The sequence below is a fragment of the Sinohyriopsis cumingii genome, chromosome 3 (genome assembly GCF_028554795.1).
Source record: "Sinohyriopsis cumingii isolate HCF-2022 chromosome 3, ASM2855479v2, whole genome shotgun sequence".
Taxonomy (NCBI): Eukaryota; Metazoa; Mollusca; class Bivalvia; order Unionida; family Unionidae; genus Sinohyriopsis; species Sinohyriopsis cumingii.
Genome location: NC_142963.1, coordinates 149,951,680 through 149,969,710, shown reverse-complemented (window position 1 = coordinate 149,969,710; position 18,031 = coordinate 149,951,680). Strand labels below are relative to the sequence as shown.

Below are 18,031 nucleotides of genomic sequence, written 5' to 3'. Positions count from 1 at the left end.
TGGAAAATTAAATTTTAATGCTTATTTACTTATATCTTTTATTCAAGTGAAACTGCTCTGCTTGAAAATATATGCACTTTATTCTCTGCAATTCTGTCATTTAAGATTTACCCACAGTTGTAATTCATCAGACTGAGTAATCTACATATTAGATCATTGCAAGCATTTGTATCTATCGTTATGCAAAAGTTGTAATCCTTCAGATTGAATAATCGACATTGATCAGTACAAACATTTGTATTTATCCTGATTCAAAGTTGTAATCAGACTGAATAACCTACATTGATCAATCAATGCAAGCATTTGTATTTATCCTTATAGATGCAAAACTCTCAAGTTACATTTTAAATTCTCACAATAACACATCCCATTTTATCCCCATATTTTTAATCCAAAGGAACAACAGTGACATTAAATTACAGAAACTGTTGCTTGAAACAATTATGCCAATTCATTACTTTGCATATACACACTAATTACAGCCCTGGACAAAGCTGATGTCACTGATTTTTGGATGAAACTACAAAGTAGAGATCGTGCAAGTTCTGTCTCGTGGTACTGCAAGCTATTGCCATGTAAATAATTTTGAAATTGCAGAATGACACTGGTCCAATTGTATCAAAGCCACATCTAGTTAGGTCTGATCTTTCAAACGTTTTATCACGAGGAATAACTTATAATCTGAATTTATATGATTTTAAAAAGCATGATTGTCAGAATGTGCTGATGATGCAACTTCCTGATTTAAGTAAAAGATCATGCATTGATCATGTGCTATAATAACTGCTTGCCTTAGAGTTGAGCATCTGGATAAAGACATGGTATAAAGTCTGATTTGTAATACCACTGGCATTAGTATTGTTTTAAAGGATTCATGTGTCAAGCATTTATTGTTGGCATAATTTTTTGTTGTTGTATTCTTTATTTTGGGTGTCTGTAGAGGTTAATCTAGAAAATGTTATACCTATAAATATGTGAACCTTGACAGAGGCAAATCCATGAACTTAAATATCCATCAAAATTTATAACTACAAAATAAATGAAACCATCACACTTCCAAACCTCAAGTACATGGGCATAGATGGAAGTTGAACAAAGAAAATAGGGAAATGTTTCCCTCTGCTGCAGTCAAAATTTGACATTTTAAGGGATGTAGTGGATCCCAGGAAATAAAAATAACTTCAGGATTTTTCTAGGGATACAATACAAAATGCTTTGGCAATTCCTGAACTTACCAACAAACTATGGTTTGATGATGCATGCTAATTTGGTATCAGGGAATGAAAAATGTCCTTTAAAAAATTTAAATATGTATCCAACAACCGAAAATCTGAATAAATACCACATATACAAAGTTAAAGCTCATCATGCCATTACATATTCCAAGAGGAAAACACGGAGAGCCAGTGTCTCTAGGTTGAACTCTCTTGTCCCTGTTAAATAAGTATGGAAAGATTACAATAAATATTTCAAGGTCAGAGAACTACAACGTTGTTTTGATAAAGTCGTGACACTTAAGCAAGACTGAATGATATTGTTATCAACTTCAGAAATGTAAAAACTAATTTTTACAGCTCCTAATATGCTACAAAGCATTTTCAATAAAATTGGCACCGTCTTCCCACCATCTTGACAAGAAACAACAGTGATATGACCACATAAACCTGGAAAGGACCATACTGGTCTTTTCAACCAATGTCATATTAAAAAAAAACTGTATTTGAAAAACCATGGAATAGTGAATAAATGACAGGTTCATCTAGTATCTTGAGTAGAACACATTTTTGTTGGGGCCCCGAGTGGCCGATTGGTCTAAAGTTACTGTTCACTACCATCTCACCTCTGTCTGCATGGGTTCAAGTCTCGGGCTCAGCCAATGTGGGTATGTGAGAAAGCTTGCCGGTAGCTTCTCGTGGGTCTGTGGTTCTTTCCAGGGATTTCCCAGGTTCTTCCTCCAACATTAATACTAGCTGCCTTGTATAGCCTATCTTGTGCTGAAAAATGGCATTAAACCCTACAACAACAACAACACTTTTGTCAGGTGGGAGAGAAGCACGGTTGACTGTCTAGTCAGACTTTTAACATTTATGTCCATGTATACTAATAGTTTGAAAGATGGAGATAATGTTGAAGCTGCCATTGGAACACATTATGGAACCATCTCAAGCCAGTAAACAGATAAATCATCCATTTTTAATGCAGAAGTTACAGCATTGCTAAAATCTTTGAACTAGATTGTAACCTCTCAAAATACCCAACAGATTTCATCAAGATTATAGATTCCCTTTCCAATCTGAAAACATTAAATCCAACAACCCATTTAACATTTAAAATTCAGATTTGCTCATAACATCAGGAAATAGTATTCTGTGCTGTACACAGCACATTAATTTGGATTTAGTTATAATTAAAGGGCAGATAAGGCATTACGATCTTCCATGCAGTCACCATTTTTGAATGAGGAGTTCTTATATTGACTTGAGATGTATAAATCAGCATGTTCTTTATACATGGCAAAATGTGTGGAATGAAAGTCAACAGACAAGCTTTGTAACATCAAACTCATCATTGGAGAGTGACTTCCTTTATATACAAGAAATCACAGAGATGAAATGATACTGTGATGAAATATATCAAATACCTGACACATGCATGCAGTATGAAAGGTGAATACACCTGCAAGTGTCCAAAGACAGTGGAACACATTTATGATGAATGTTTCAACTGACTCCTTGTGAGACATGTTTTTTTTTAATGTGAAGTCATTTAGGGAACTTTACAATAATTATACTACCCTATAAAAGCTTGAACATTTTCAGAGAATGAAGTTTATATCAAAAAACATTCACCCAATAGTTTTAGGTCTTCAGGTCTTTATAACATTTTTATTTATTATTTTTGATATATTTGATAGATTTTAACATATATGCCTCTTATCATTTAGCTTATAGTACTTCAAACTGACCATTATTTGGTTTTTCATTTTTTGTGCAGTTGTTCATTTAGAACTTTGCTTTTAATTAGCACTGTTTAGCCTTTATTGTGCTGACATGCCACTAAATGCTGATATACACATACGGTTGTAATTACAATAGTAATCATTGTTTTCATCATCACTGTCAATAACTGTATTATTTATCAGAGCGAGTTGGAGGAAGCATATCAGAAACTGCAGGTGGAGAGCGTGAAGCTGGAGGCAGAACTGAAACATGAGAAACAGAGGTCAGAGATGTTACAGCGAGATTTACAGGACTCACAAAAGGTGAGTACAAGAACGAGTCAGAAAGATGCTTGCTAATGATTTAATATTCTCTGAACCGAAGTACTGTATATCCATGTTCACAGTTGACTCATGCTTTTTATGGATTTCAAGTTTCAGTCCACAAATTTAAAAACCCAGTAACTATTAAAAACCTTCCATAGGGAAAAATAGGACTGCCTTTCCAAATTCACAAATCTGAGTTCCATCAAAAATGCCTATGTTTGCAAAACTAAATATTGACACCTGCAAAAATAGATAAGAGTATGTTGTTTATTTTGACATTGGACATGAGAGACAGATCACCTTACAATAAATCATATATACGTGTACCTATTCTGGTTCGCAGTATGTTGTTTCTGTTGACATTTGGCAAAAGAGAGACAGATCACCTTACAACAAATCATGTATGCATGTACCTATTCTGGTTCGCAGTATGTTGTTTATGTTGACATTTGGCAAAAGAGAGACAGATCTCCTTACAATAAATCATGTATACATGTACCTATTCTGGTTCGCAGTATGTTGTTTATGTTGACATTTGGCAAAAGAGAGACAGATCACCTTACAATAAATCATGTATATATGTACCTATTCCAGTTCGCAGTATGTTGTTTATGTTGACATTTGGTACATCGAACATTGACCTGAGACAAATCAGTTGACATGACGTATGTATATTCTGACTAAGAGCATGGGATTTTGAGCTATCAAGAGGGATTTTTAAGTTGTGGTTTTCCTGGTCAAATCTTGCTTGTGGTGAAAATTGCCTTCCATAGCATAATGCTAATGAATTGAAACTTCGATTATACCTTTTTGGTCCTAAATTTAAATGTTCAGTTATCCCAGTAAATTTGTTCATCAGAGATCTCGTATATATTTTAATAAATTTATGAACTTTTTCATAAAACTGATGCTTCATTGAAATGTATTATTTTAAAATAACTGAGAAACTAGGGCAGAGCATTAGATAATATTTATGTATTTATGCAATAACAAATTCATTTTTGGATGCATTAAGTTCACACAAATTAATTCGATTTTTAAGAATTTCACCATATGAATGTAATTGTATTTGCTTCTGCCATTTGCACAATCCATTTTTCATAAAGGTATATTTCATCAATATGATCTATGTTATTGGGATAAGTTACAGATGTTTCATGCATGTCTCAATAGTACTTGATTACCGTAAGAACAATTTCTCAGTTAACCCATACAAGTGAATGCACCCTGATTTAAGTTTAATTAGCCTGTTTTACACATTCCAAAAGGCATGGTCATTAATTCTTATAACATATGACTGGCAGTTACCTAGTCACTTGTCCTTTAAATCACATGGTATGAATTCTCTTAATTCATGTATATGATGGTTGCTGGTAATTTTTAGTTTATTGATGCATATTACCATATACAGATTCTACCCTCAAGAGTAGATGTAAATTATTTATATTTGGTAGACATCAAAGGGAAATAAAGTTAACGAAGTCCTGAGAGTTCCATGATGTCAGTTTCACTTTGACTAAAGTGTCAATACATGTGAAACTTAAACTTTTACAATTTAAATTCGTACTCAAACTCAGTGTCATAAAAGGTTTGTATTTTAAACTTCATTTCTCATATAATATGAATTAATATAGAAACTACAGAATTTTCACAAATGTTTTTTCTTCTCTGGTATCTAAATTTCATTGATCTAGATCTGCCATGACTAATGCATCAGATTTGGAGCTTTTGATTTGAGTTGAAGTTAAAACTAAATAATTAATATTTTATGTACTGTGGAAAAATATAATGCCTGACAATAATTGTTTGTAAGCTGATACTTGATTTAACGATGTCCAAGTTTGGTTGTAGTCAGTTTTCTTCCAAGTCGTTATCAGTAGACCTCCTTCTTGAAACGGTTCCCTGTATATCCTGAAGGAAAATTTTGTCTCTATTTGTACAGGTACGCAGCAGCCTAGAGGCCTTGTGTTCCAATCTCAAGTCCACCAATGCTCACCTGGAGGAAAAATTAGGGGTATGATTACTTTTTTAATTACTCATCTTGTTGACTTGAAAGAAAAATTGTTGAGAGCTACATCTACATTTTTTGTATAATGAAAGCAGAATTAGTGACTTATTTTCAAATGGTTAATCATCTTTTTAGGAAAGGATCATTATGGATTGCTGATTAACAAATTTAGTGAGAAAATTTCATACATTGAATAAATTGTTACCTTTATAGTTTGTGTTTCCTGTTAATTTCACTAACCTTGGAAATTTTGACCCATTTAAATACCTGGTCATTTCTTACTATTTTGTCCATCTGATTACAAATAACATTCTCAGTAAAAAAATATTATAGTAACCAGCTTTTGATATGCAGCATACATCATGTTTCTTTTTATTAGTAATTTTCTTCATATTTTTTTTTGGTGGGGAAAGGCATTTCAATTTTTTAAAAAGAAATGCAGTATTTGGAGAGGAAATTGTATTATTACATAGATTTAAAATGCACATGGTTCTAAAATTAAATTTCTTTTTTCAGCTACTGTGGATTTTGTGTTTCCATGAAACTTTTGTTAAAACGTGTACGCTGTGCAGAGATTCATGATTTAATCTAAACTGTCTCAGTTGAAATCATATTTCCAAGGAACAAAATGGAGGATGCAGTTTAGTTTGAAATCACTGTATATCGTGTTCCTTTATTTTATTCACTAAGAGCATGGTTATTTATTTTTTCAGTTAAACTATTATTATTTTTTATTTAATCACTATTAACAAAGAGTAGTATCAAATCTTTTTTTCCCCATGAAATAAAAAAGCATGATGAAATAATTTTGTTTGTTTTGGTATCACAGCATATGATCACAGAGCATTTATAAAGCATGCCATGTGTACATTTTCAGTCTGAGCATGCTGTCGGGGTCACAGTCACTGTAAGTGCACATGCCAGCATCTTGGTATGATTTATACTCGATGTAATGTGGGCATATTGCCACATCATACTCCATACGTAGTGGGAATTTTGTAGTTTGCTGTCAATATGTTACTGTTTTTTTTTTTAGCAATGGCATGATTTATCTAACCTAAACCTTATACTAGAAGTTATTCAACACAGAAGTTTATATTTTATCACTGTTAGAGCCAGTTCACGAGCACACACTGTTATTGACACATTTCGGGACATATCTGTAACGTTTTGGTCAGCACTGACCTGCCCTAAATGAAAATAGACATCCTTCCAATTTTCACAAATCATTTTCAAACTTTGTGATCATTTTCAATAGTGCATAACGTTTTCAGAGACGAATATGCGGATTAAGATTAAATTGGATAGTAAACTTGCATATGTTTTACCAATACTAAAAACCTAATTGAAAAAATGACCATCAGACCTTGAATCGTCTCTGATTGCCCTAGATAAAACCTGAGTTTTTCTGGCTTTCATTGCCTTCTTTTTGTCTTTGTACTGGCTGTTACTTTTATTTCTCTGAGGGATCACTATATTCTTACCACTCTGTCACCCTATCGAAACAGTTTCTAGTTCTGAACTAATATTGTAATTTTACTTTCAATTCATACTACATTAAGAATCAAACTAATTTTCCTTTCCCGTATACGTTTTAATGACTGAGGGCCATCAGTTTTGGTTATCATTGCCATTGCTTAGACTCTTAAGTGCATTCCTGAGAAAGGGGACATCACTCTTACTGAAAAAGATAACCCATTTGGAATAGAAACCTGCATCCAACACGACAAGACCTTTATGAATGCAGTATCTCAAACAGCAGTATATTACATGAACAAAAAGAAAAATGAACACCAAAAATTATCATATAAGGGTTTCTTATTTGCAAGTGAGTTTTTTTTTGCAAGCAAGAATAAAATGCAACCTAGTTTATGAAGCCCACTTCCAAATGGCATTGAATGTGCCAGGTGCATCATGATGCAATATAGATGTTAATTTTTCAGACAAGATATATGGGAAAAATGATAACTTTCATTTGCTCCCCAATTACCCAGACATAAATAATTAGTTTTTATTGTCCCAGAAATTGGATAACTGACAGTATGATCAGAACATATGATTCAAAGAAACACTTTAAAAGGAATTGACCTGTAATCATCGCCTATTTTGCCCTTTCGGAGAAAACCGATTACCTTTAGCGTTTGGTCAAAATGTGTTTCTTGTGTTGTTAAAATACATGGTCATCACATTATTCTTCAAAAATATGCAAGCCAAAAGATAAATAAGCAAATAAAAATGTTGATTTGTCTTCTTTTCTTTAAATTTTCAAAATGAAGAAAATAGTGTGTACTTGTCGAATTCTTCTAGTATATTTGTAGCATGATATATATGCCTATAACCTGTAACTTTATCTATGGAGTTTGGCTGAAGTTTGTGGCTTGTTTTCTGTAGTTTTTACAACTTATAGCTGCTAACATATAGTATAACTAAGTTTATTGCTTTTTGAATCAGTACTTTGCTTTAAAAAGGAACAAGTCTGCCCCTTACTGAAAGACAGCATGTCATCAAACATAATCTAGATTTTACCATGTTATATGAAACATAGAAGATGAGAAATAGCCAGTTACCATTAATGTTCCTTAGACTTGTAAGTGCTGATTATTTTTGTATTAAAAAAAAGAAGAAGAAAGCCACAATTTATTTAGTATGCTTCTAGTGCTTGGAGGGTGGCATTGGTTTGGGATGTTATCTAGAGCTGGTAATGTCTGTCCAGACAAATTACTCAATATAAACAATTTAATTTTTGTTCACTTTTTAGTGTTCATAATTAGATGCCCATAATTAGATGCCCTGATTTTACTTCCTGGCCAATACAGCAATGTTTCAATTTTTTAAACACATTTTAAAACTTTTTAACAGTTAGATAATTTTGTTACAGTCCTTGTTAGATTGCTTTAACCAGGCATTGCAACCTCTGGCCAGGTGGCTTGATCCAGCCGGTGACTTGGTTTTATCATTATTTACATCTGAGGGTGTGGCTTTAAAAATTTGGTTATCCAGCTCATGCCGTGGATGAAGTTACACATAGTTGGCTTAAAGAAAGAAACTTGAGGTAGACAAATTAAATTTTATCTACTAATTTGGTTGTATGGATATGTAGATGACCTGAATATAAACATTTGAAAGACACTAAAGCGTTATTTAAATTATCAAAATTTTGGGAACATTTTGGGCTTTTGGTTTGCGACAGGTGACACATTTATAGTGTTACAAGCACAAATTCAATTTTCAGTATCTTTTTGCCAGTAAGATGAAACTTGTCTCTGTAAGTTTCTGACATCCTAATCATGTAGTCATTGTGAAATGATAAACAAATGTTGTTACATGTTTAGGCTCTTACAAAACATAACAAGAAAAAGTGAAGACAACAAGCTTTGTAAAATTTAACAAATAATTTAATTCCCTAAAAGAACAAGGCCAAAATGAGAAAAAGAACTCATGATTTTATGAATCCAAGAATTAAAAAAATAGAAGTCCAAGTAATAATAAGTCCTAATGAAACTGAGTTTGAATCCTGATGAAATCCAAAATGGAAGGTGATGACATATGCTGTGGTCAGCATTGTACTGATGTGTCAACAGTTCTTTGTTGAATCACAGAAAATAATATTCCAGTGTTTGAATTCTGTGTAAATTTTAATAACTGTCCTTGTTTAAGAATTAATTTATAGCACTAGTATTTCCAGGTAAAACAAAGTTGTAATCCAAATAAATTGAAGAAAACAAAATAATTAGTCCAGAACTGGTCACAACATAAAACACATTAACTTCTTAAGTGTTAAGGCACTAATGGCTAATCTTTCTCAAAACATCAATAATAAATCTAGCTACAATGCAAAATAGATGCCCGGATGTGGGTCAATCCTCTGGAAAAACCTAATTGATACACGTTATTTGTCGCGTACTCCAAGTATGGCCTTGATTTCACTTTATGAATCTTACTCTGAGAAAGAATAAAATATAAAATAAAAAAAATTGTTTACCACAACTCTTACTGGTTCTGAATCTGGGTCATGCACTAGGTCAGCATTAGATACAAAGTTTCTATTATTATTAGTTGTTTACTACTGAATTAAATTTCTGGACAATGTCAAATCCAGTAAATAAAATTACATTACAATAACATGTAATGGAATATATAAAAAATTAAAACTAACAAACAAACAATTAAATTAAATTAAATATAAATTAAATATACATAACAATGTAACTAATTTATATCAGCCTGATGAAGTTCTTAGGATGCTTGCTGCTTTCTCTAAGGCAGAATTGCTCCAGTTTCACTTTGCATTGCCACCTGGTTTTTGTTTATTTTATTTGAAGTTGCTTGATGATATGTGAGGATGCTGTGGATGTATTGTTCCTTCTTTATCTGTGGTATTTTACAGGAGTTGCAGCATTTCTTGGGATATATATGTTGTTTTATTTCAACATTTCATTTATTGTTTTATATCCCTGACTTTTATTTTTCAGACTGCTTGTCTGTCTTATTCTTGGAGACTGATGTGCTCTCTGACACATTTTCATTCATATTCATGCATCCAGAAAGTGAAAAAATAAATTTAAATTTTGTTATGTGCCTGAATTCAGATGCAATCTTTAAGAAGATTGTGGAACATTCATTGGCTATTATTCCTCGATCTATCAACTATGATCAGAGAAGTGCAGCTTATTTGTACACAGAATTGGCTGAGAAACCTTTTCAGTTTGATTTTTTGATGCATGGTGTAAATGAAATGAGTGAAATGTGCAAAGTGACAGCTGACTCAGTCATCTCCCAGTCCCCATTATCATCTGCAAAGCATGATTGTTTATCCACCAACATAATTAATGGCTGGGAACTTGACATTAGATGTGATACAGAAATACTTCATCCAGTCATATTGTTTCATTCCTGGAAGAGGTAAAAGCTCTGCATGTGAAATGGGGGGTGGGGTGCTGTTGACCTTGAACAAGGAACTTTACCATCTGTTCTTCTTTCTTTACTCACATCTGCTCTCTCAACTTGCTTGATTTACTAGGATGAAAAACTGACTCGAAGTACAGTTCAACACCAAGCTGCAGAATCCAAGGAATTATGGGAAAGAGAGGTTATTTCTCGTTCTAAACTCGGGCTAAGGGTAAGCTTATATTGGTGATGGACCTACCGCTTCTTCCTGTCTTTATCCATCTCTTCCATCTCCTCCAACTAAAATAATTATATCCTGATGAAGTGTGAAGTTTGTATTAATTTCATCCATTTAGAAAACAATCTAAGAAGGGGCAGAGAGAAGAAGAATAGAAAAATTAAGATTTTAAGAGGAAATATTATGTATGTAAAGAAATATTTTTTACTAAAAGTCACATCAAGAATATATATATATATATATATATATATATATATATATATATATATATATATATATATATATATAATGTTTAAAATAATATAACATCCTGTTGAATTTACAAATTTATTTCAATACATGGACTGGCACATTGATATATTTATGTTTTTATATGTATATAAGCAAATAACTGACAACAGACGGTACAAAACTAGTTTCTAATTAGCCTAATCACTCTCAACTCTCACTGAGACTTTGTCGAAAGGCAGTTATAAAACAGGCAAACAAGTGTGTCATTAAACACAAAGGGAAGCATTGAATTTACAACAATTTACATGATGATGTCTAACGGAAGTTTAATTTTGTTTTAGCTGTGTCAACTAATTGGTTTGAACTCCAAAATGCAATTTCATTGTCAGTTTTTTGGACCTATCATAATCAGTCCATGATGCATGCGATCCCTAGTTGGATCAAGTGTAGTTGAATGGACTGTTTTTTGCCATATGATTTATATATTTTTTTATGTGTATTACAGAAAGGGGATGAATTGATGAAAATAAGATATCATTTCACATAAAGCATAAATTTGCATTGTTTCATTTCCCAATATATACAGACTTCACACTTCTAACAAAGCTCCGCACAGTCAAGTATTTCTTTTTTCAGACCTATTCTGCAGCAGAGATGGATGCAAATACATAGCTAGGGGAAACTTAGATTAAAGCATTGCACTCAACTCTTTGATTCCATCGTATATAGAAATAGCCTTAAAAATAAATGACTAATATAAGACCTTAATTATAATGGCCGACGTTTTGGGAAAAAGAGGAGCTGACACAAGTCAGCTGGATACATTGGATTTTTTAGTTAACTTTTAGATTAGACACTGTGAAGCAGTAATTACTGCCTGTAATAAATAGGACTAAGCATTGGTTGAAAATTCCGTTAATCTGTTTGTATTTGAAAGTGGTAATGGAAGAAAGGCAGGTCACTCTTTTACGATACTTGTCCAACTGGATGAGTGACATTTTAAGCAGATTTGAGTAATTTGTACAGTGTAGGATGTGTAAACTTTATGAAAGGCATGCAAAATATCAGAATCTGTAGCCCTATGGACCAGTAAACTGGATGCAGGGCAAGCAAAAGTTCAGAATTTATAGCCATGTGGACCAGTAAACTAGATGCAGGGCAAGCAAAAGTTCTGAATCTATAGCCCAATGGACTAGTAGCCAAATGAACATTTTTTGTAATCTGACAAGGGCAAAGTGTTAATTTCTACTTCATCTGAAACATCAAGCTGTTTGGTGACTCTCTGAATTGTTTTGTCTTTTAGTCCTACCTGATTCATCACACTGTATATTTGTATATTTCTTTAAATTATAGATGTCTCAACTGGAGAAAGAGAAACAAGAGACACTTAATCAAGCCGAAGAGGTAAGTAAAATAAAATTCCTCCAAGGTTTTGACTTCTATTGGAAACAGTGATGGATTTTTTTTAGAAGTGAAGAGTTTTAGTACATGCCTTTAAAAAAATTTCAAAAAAATATGTGTTAAGTCTAGAGTTTTTAAGATTAAAAAAAAAAGATATTTTTGTGGTTTGAAGGTTTTTGCTATTGCTTCACTATTTTCATTTTGATTTTGCAAGCAGAATATTTGGTCTAAAAAGATTTTGTAGGTGATTCCAATGAACTGTTTTAGAATATTAGGTCAGAAAAGATCTTGTAGGTGATTTCAGTGAACTGTTTCAGAATATTAGGTCTGAAATAATCTTGTAGGTGATTTCAGTAAACAGTTTTTGAGAAGAAATTTGAACATTGAACATAGGCCTATAAAGCACTGAGTGACACAACTTTTGGTTTTCTTTCTTTCTTTCTTTCGTTCTTTCTTTCTTTCTTTCTTTCATTCTTTCTTTCTTTCTTTCTCATACAGAAAATAAAAGGTCATTCGTATATTGTTCAGTGTGCAATGCTAGTATCATACAAGTTTTTTCTCTTCATGTTTATTAATTTTGACTTCTATAATGCATTAAGTGGATTTTAATTAATCTTTTGTATACATATTTAATTCATCTTTTTGTGTCCATATCAATTTTTTTTCATGTGTGCTGTACAGTTTCAAGCTGTACTTGAATCTTGAGGGGCAAAATCAATTTTAGTCTGTGCATAGGTTAAATATTGTTGAGAACTTTGCAAATTTAAAGATTGATGATGATTGGTTAATCATAACCAATTAACCATAAATTTTAATTTAAGATATTTTCTGTGGTTTTTCATAGATATTGTAATTTTCACATGGGTAAGCTGCTTCTATTGTAAATATGAAAGAAAATGTTGATAAAGTGAGTTTTTCCTGATTTTTGTTGCACATTTAAAAATACAAATCTCTTTAAAAATTTACTTTTCATTCAATTCCAGAAATTTACTTCTAAAATCATGGCAAAGTTAGATTGTCTAAAATTACCAACTGCATTTACCTTCCCTGATGTTGGATCAGTCTGCTGTTACGTGTGACATCATTTGGGTCAGGTGTAATGAACACGTCAAATAAACTGAGCATTATTTTGTGCAGTTTAAGACCACAATTTGTGATTTAAAAGAAACATGAAGAATGGGCAACATTTTTTTTTTGCTTTTAATTTTGAATGGAAGATTGTGAGAAAAAATGGAAATACTAATCATAATATGTCCAAGCTGGGAAGACTAATAAAGAAGATTTAGATACAAAATTCAAGCAGTCATTGTGGGGAAATATGAAAGTGTTTTCAAAATTGTCCTCATTTATGGAATGCACAAAACATGATTGAAAACATATCTTCATTTTAAACTTTGCTTGATTGATTTAATGATTCAGGGAGAAATAAGTATCAAGTAGAAGTGGCGACAGTTATGTTGCAAAAGAAGGGACAACATTTGTTGGGCATTTACGATACAAGTACAGTAGATTATTTTTGAGTTATTCACTTTATGCTTGAGATGAGTGAATATTAACAGATATATTTCATCAAGTGGGTGAAAAACGTATTTTCTTGAGTGACAACCCATGAGGTCAAATATATTACATTTATGTTATGCTCAGATATAAATATATATATATAACAAGTTGAAGTAGACAATGTCTTACTGGTTCTGATGTCAGTGGCATACCATTTATGTTTTGCAGTCATACTTACTGCTCGACTATGTAAGCATCTAAGAATAACTTCAGATTTCTTGGTCATAATGTTAATGGTGTCTGTTGATGGGCAGCTTGAAAATATATTTCACTCCAGTGTATTATCTAGATTATTTCTTTCAGAAAATCCAGTAATTCACAGCTTAGTGTAAAATTAAACACTATAATTTATTTTGCCAAATATAGATATTTAATATATTTATTTTATCTTTGTGACTTATATAATGTAATATATATAAAGTCATATTTAGAAAATACCCCCACCCACCCCAAATCCAAGATTGCTTTCTTGCATTGAACCACATCTCACTTTCGGAATTCTTCCCAACAGCAGTCAACATTTTTTCTTTCTCATTTGATGACATCTGATGATAATACTGACTATGTTTTGTGTTTCTTGTTTCCAGTTTCTTAACTTTCCACAGTATCAGTGTTTGTTCATCAGCTGTTGCAAATTCCCAGTGCTATGATATCTGAGTCAAAGAGGTCCATGTTGTATTGATAGGTCACTTTCATATATACATTTTTGGGGTAGACAAAACCTTTGACAACTCTTTTGAGGGTCTTCTTTTTAATGCAATAGTGAGAAACTAGACAGAAGAATTTTATAAGGCCATAGAAAATGGGATTTCAGGTCTGGAAGATGTTTTTAAGGGTTTAAATGGTCACCTTCAAAGTTTTTTTCAGTGGTTATAAATTCACTTTTTGTTTGGAATATAATATAACATAGACCCCATCTCTCAATACCCCTCATGTCCATTCATTCTGATGCTGGAATCAAGATTAATATTGGGGGATGCACTTTGGGAAAAGTTTTTGATTCAGGTGTTTTCATCACTTATATTTGCATAAACTTCTTTACCAGATCACTTCGTATATGGAATATATCTGACCCTGTGGAATTTACTAGTATGCCTGGGTCAAATTCCTGGGTGGGGCCATCAGATCAGCATGTTAGCCCTTTTGGTTAAAGTTTTGATTCCATCTCCTGTGTTTTAAATAACTTTTTGTCCAAGTAACAACAATTCCCAGGTTTCTGCTTTCTCCTTATATGTTGCTGTCTTGTTTTACATCCTTGGATGGGGCCATAGGGTCATGAAGTAGGACACCTTTTAGTTCATTTTTTTTTCCTTCTAATATTTAAATAACTCAAGCTCAATTTTTTTCTTCATATTGTTGAAATATTATATAATTCCATACTTCTCTATCTCTGTTCCACCATTGCCCCAGAGTGGGACCGAGGGTACTTTATTGTAGTTATTTTTGCCTTCAGTTTTGATATATGTAACAACATAATATATTTTTACTGTGAGATTCCTTTCCTTGGATCAAATTTGTGACTGAGGTCATGGGATCATAATGGTATGCCCTTTGATGTATCAGCAAGTTATCTTGGTGGCATATGATGTGTTTTTAAAAATAAAACAGTGTTTGTTAATAAATTAATCTTGTTGAACTATATTTCTAACTAGAATTTATTTTTTTTATTTTGTTATTTGAGATATTGTTTGTTTTTGCAGGAAAAGAGGAAAACACGAAAAGCTTTAGATCAGAAGAAAATAGCAGAGGCCAGACTTGAAGCAGAGCAAGAAAAGTAAGGACTGTTCTTTCTACCATGGATTGCATCTAAATACCCAAGCTGGATTAGAATACCAATAAATCTGTGTTTCAGATCTGTGTTATACTCTGATTTAAATAACACACAATACGTAGGTTCAGTATAAACTATATTGTAAACATAAATAATCTTTGGTATAATAGAGGCAAGTACTGTCACTGCACCAGCTGAGATCTGAATTGTTTCTATAGGAATTCCTCAGGAAGAGAGACTTAAGGGAGTTTGTAGGGTTGTGAAGAGTGTCTGACACATGTATGTGGAGCTACAAGGTGCTGATAGGAGGTATATAGGGACACTGATAACCAAAACTCAACAAGTCGGATCTTGAGGATTGCTATGATAACAAACATCAGCCAGTACTCCATACATGCACTGTAGGAAATGGGTATGAAGTATATGGGCATAATAGTTGAGTACATTTAAGTACTGACACAAATTGGGGGTCAAAAGCAAAGTTGTAAATGCATGAAACTCTGCAATGGCCCCTGAATTGTTTCTTTAGGAATACCTCAGGAAGAGAAACTCGGTGGAGTTTGTAGGGTTCTGAAAAGTGTCCGACACCTGTATGTGCAACGGGATGATACGAGGTATATAGGGACTGATAACTGAAACTCAATAAGTCTGATCCTGAGGATTGCTAAAATAACAAACATTTGCCAGTACTCCATTAATGCACTGTAGGAAGTGGGTTTGAAGTATATGGGCATAATAGTTTAAGTACTGACACAAATTGGGGGTCAAAAGCAAAGTTGTGAATGCATGAAACTTGGCATTGGCCCAAATGAAGTGAAGGGAGCCCTGTGACTATGGAACAGTGTGACTGTAGTGAATTCCACCAAGTTACACTCCGCTATAATAACAAGTAAACTATCTTAATTTTATTGATTCAGTTAGAAATTTTAAAATTCTAACAAACATTTAACTTATGATCAAACTTTATGTTCAGTAAATGGAATAACTCAGTAAGACTGTTTTCTATATCAGTCACTCACAGTAACTAAAGGAAGTAAAGGGAATCAACACATGCAGTGCTAGATGCATTTATTAGTTTTAGTTTCTCACCTGTTTGCAAACCTAATGGTGTAGGTATTGCAGAGTCCATCATTTGGGGGAAAATTTGATCAATTAAGAACAAGCTTTTGATGATTAAATTGTTGAAATTTGAAATTCTGCACATTGCATTAGGATTGGGGCTTCTTTTTTTGTCCTTTAGGACCTCTACAAAATCCCTGCTGGGTGTTTTCATATCATTGGCAAATAGAACATTTCATTGTAATATGGTATAAGTTTAGCAAGCACAACAATTTACAGGTAAACGTGCTTGAATAGAATTAATTGTGTATCATCAACACATACTGTGTATTGGAAGTTGCATATTGTAATTAATACCCTTTTTCCTCCATGCATAACACAAACACACACACACACACACACACACACACACACACACACAGTACTGCAAGTAGCATAAACCCAGATCTGCCTTTGTATTTTGTAATGGCAGATCTGGCTGTATGACCTTTTGTGTGCTGATGTTCCTTATTAAACCAGTCAATCAGAACTGTTCAATTTGAATAACATGTGGAACAAGTAACCTAAGTATCAGACAGCTGATCATGTAGCCTTTCATGTGCTTATTCCCTATTAACACTAGTCAATCAGCACATTATTTGGAATAATGAATAGACTAAATAACATAAACATTGATCTAGTGCAGTATGTGACAGCAGATCATGATGTATAGCCTTTCATGTACTGATGTTCCCTATTAATACCTGTCAGTTAAGACTGTTCATTAATTTATAATAACGATTATGACAAATAACATAGACACTGATCTCCTGGTTCAGTATGTGACAGCTGATATGGATGAATAGCCTTTCATGTGCTGATGTTCCTTATTAACACATGTCAATCAAGACTGTTCATTAATTTATAATAATGATTATGACAAATAACATAGACACTGATCTCCTGGTTCAGTATGTGAGAGCAGATCTGGATGAATAGCCTTTCATGTGCTGATGTTCCATATTAATACCTGTCAATCAGCACTTCATTTGGAATAATGATGACCAAATAACATAGACATTGATCTCTTGGCTCAGTATGTAACAGCAGATCTGGATGATATTGTACATTGTTTTGGCACATGATAAATGAACATGTACAATATAATGAGATCTCAGAAGTTATTTCTATGTTTGATCTTTGGAGGTGGAATTACATCTATATTTCATCTCTAAAGCTGTATGGAAATCTTACATGGTAATAACATTGCATCAACCTATCAAGCAACTTCATTAATAATTCCTTTTAATTTCACAAATATAATTATATTGATAGTTATCATGCCTTTTTTATTTCCTGTGAAATATATTACAAATCAGTGTAAAAGGTTTTAAAGAGAGTATTCAGTTCAGTAAAAAGTCAGTATATAAACATAAATTTTTCTTTTGTTCTCGTCAGTGGAAGGAATTTGATTGAAATGTCTTTTGGACTTGTCAAGACCTATTTGTACATAATGTCAAATGAGTTCTTTCTTCTGACCTGCAAGAAAACATGTATGTGGTTTTATATTTATCATGTAGCCCCATTCTTGATGATTTTTAGAATTTGGGAATTTTAAAAGTTCTGATTGAT

General features: G+C 32.7%; 1 protein-coding gene across 16 annotated transcripts in view; it reads left to right on the top strand.

Moving 5' to 3' along the window:
- The window catches only part of LOC149804145 (uncharacterized), a 304,793-nt gene that overhangs the window by 241,505 nt on the left and 45,257 nt on the right, over nt 1-18,031 (top strand). For 14 of the 16 annotated variants that reach the window (XM_089954101.1, XM_089954099.1, XM_089954104.1 and 11 more), the window contains 5 exons: nt 3,143-3,262; nt 5,208-5,279; nt 10,294-10,392; nt 11,983-12,033; nt 15,291-15,364. In XM_089954101.1, the coding sequence (XP_089810227.1) occupies nt 3,143-3,262; nt 5,208-5,279; nt 10,294-10,392; nt 11,983-12,033; nt 15,291-15,364 (416 nt within the window). Of the gene's footprint in view, nt 1-3,142; nt 3,263-5,207; nt 5,280-6,150; nt 6,181-10,293; nt 10,393-11,982; nt 12,034-15,290; nt 15,365-18,031 lie in introns of all 16 variants that reach the window. The other 2 variants (XM_089954102.1, XM_089954105.1) reach the window with 2 other exon arrangements.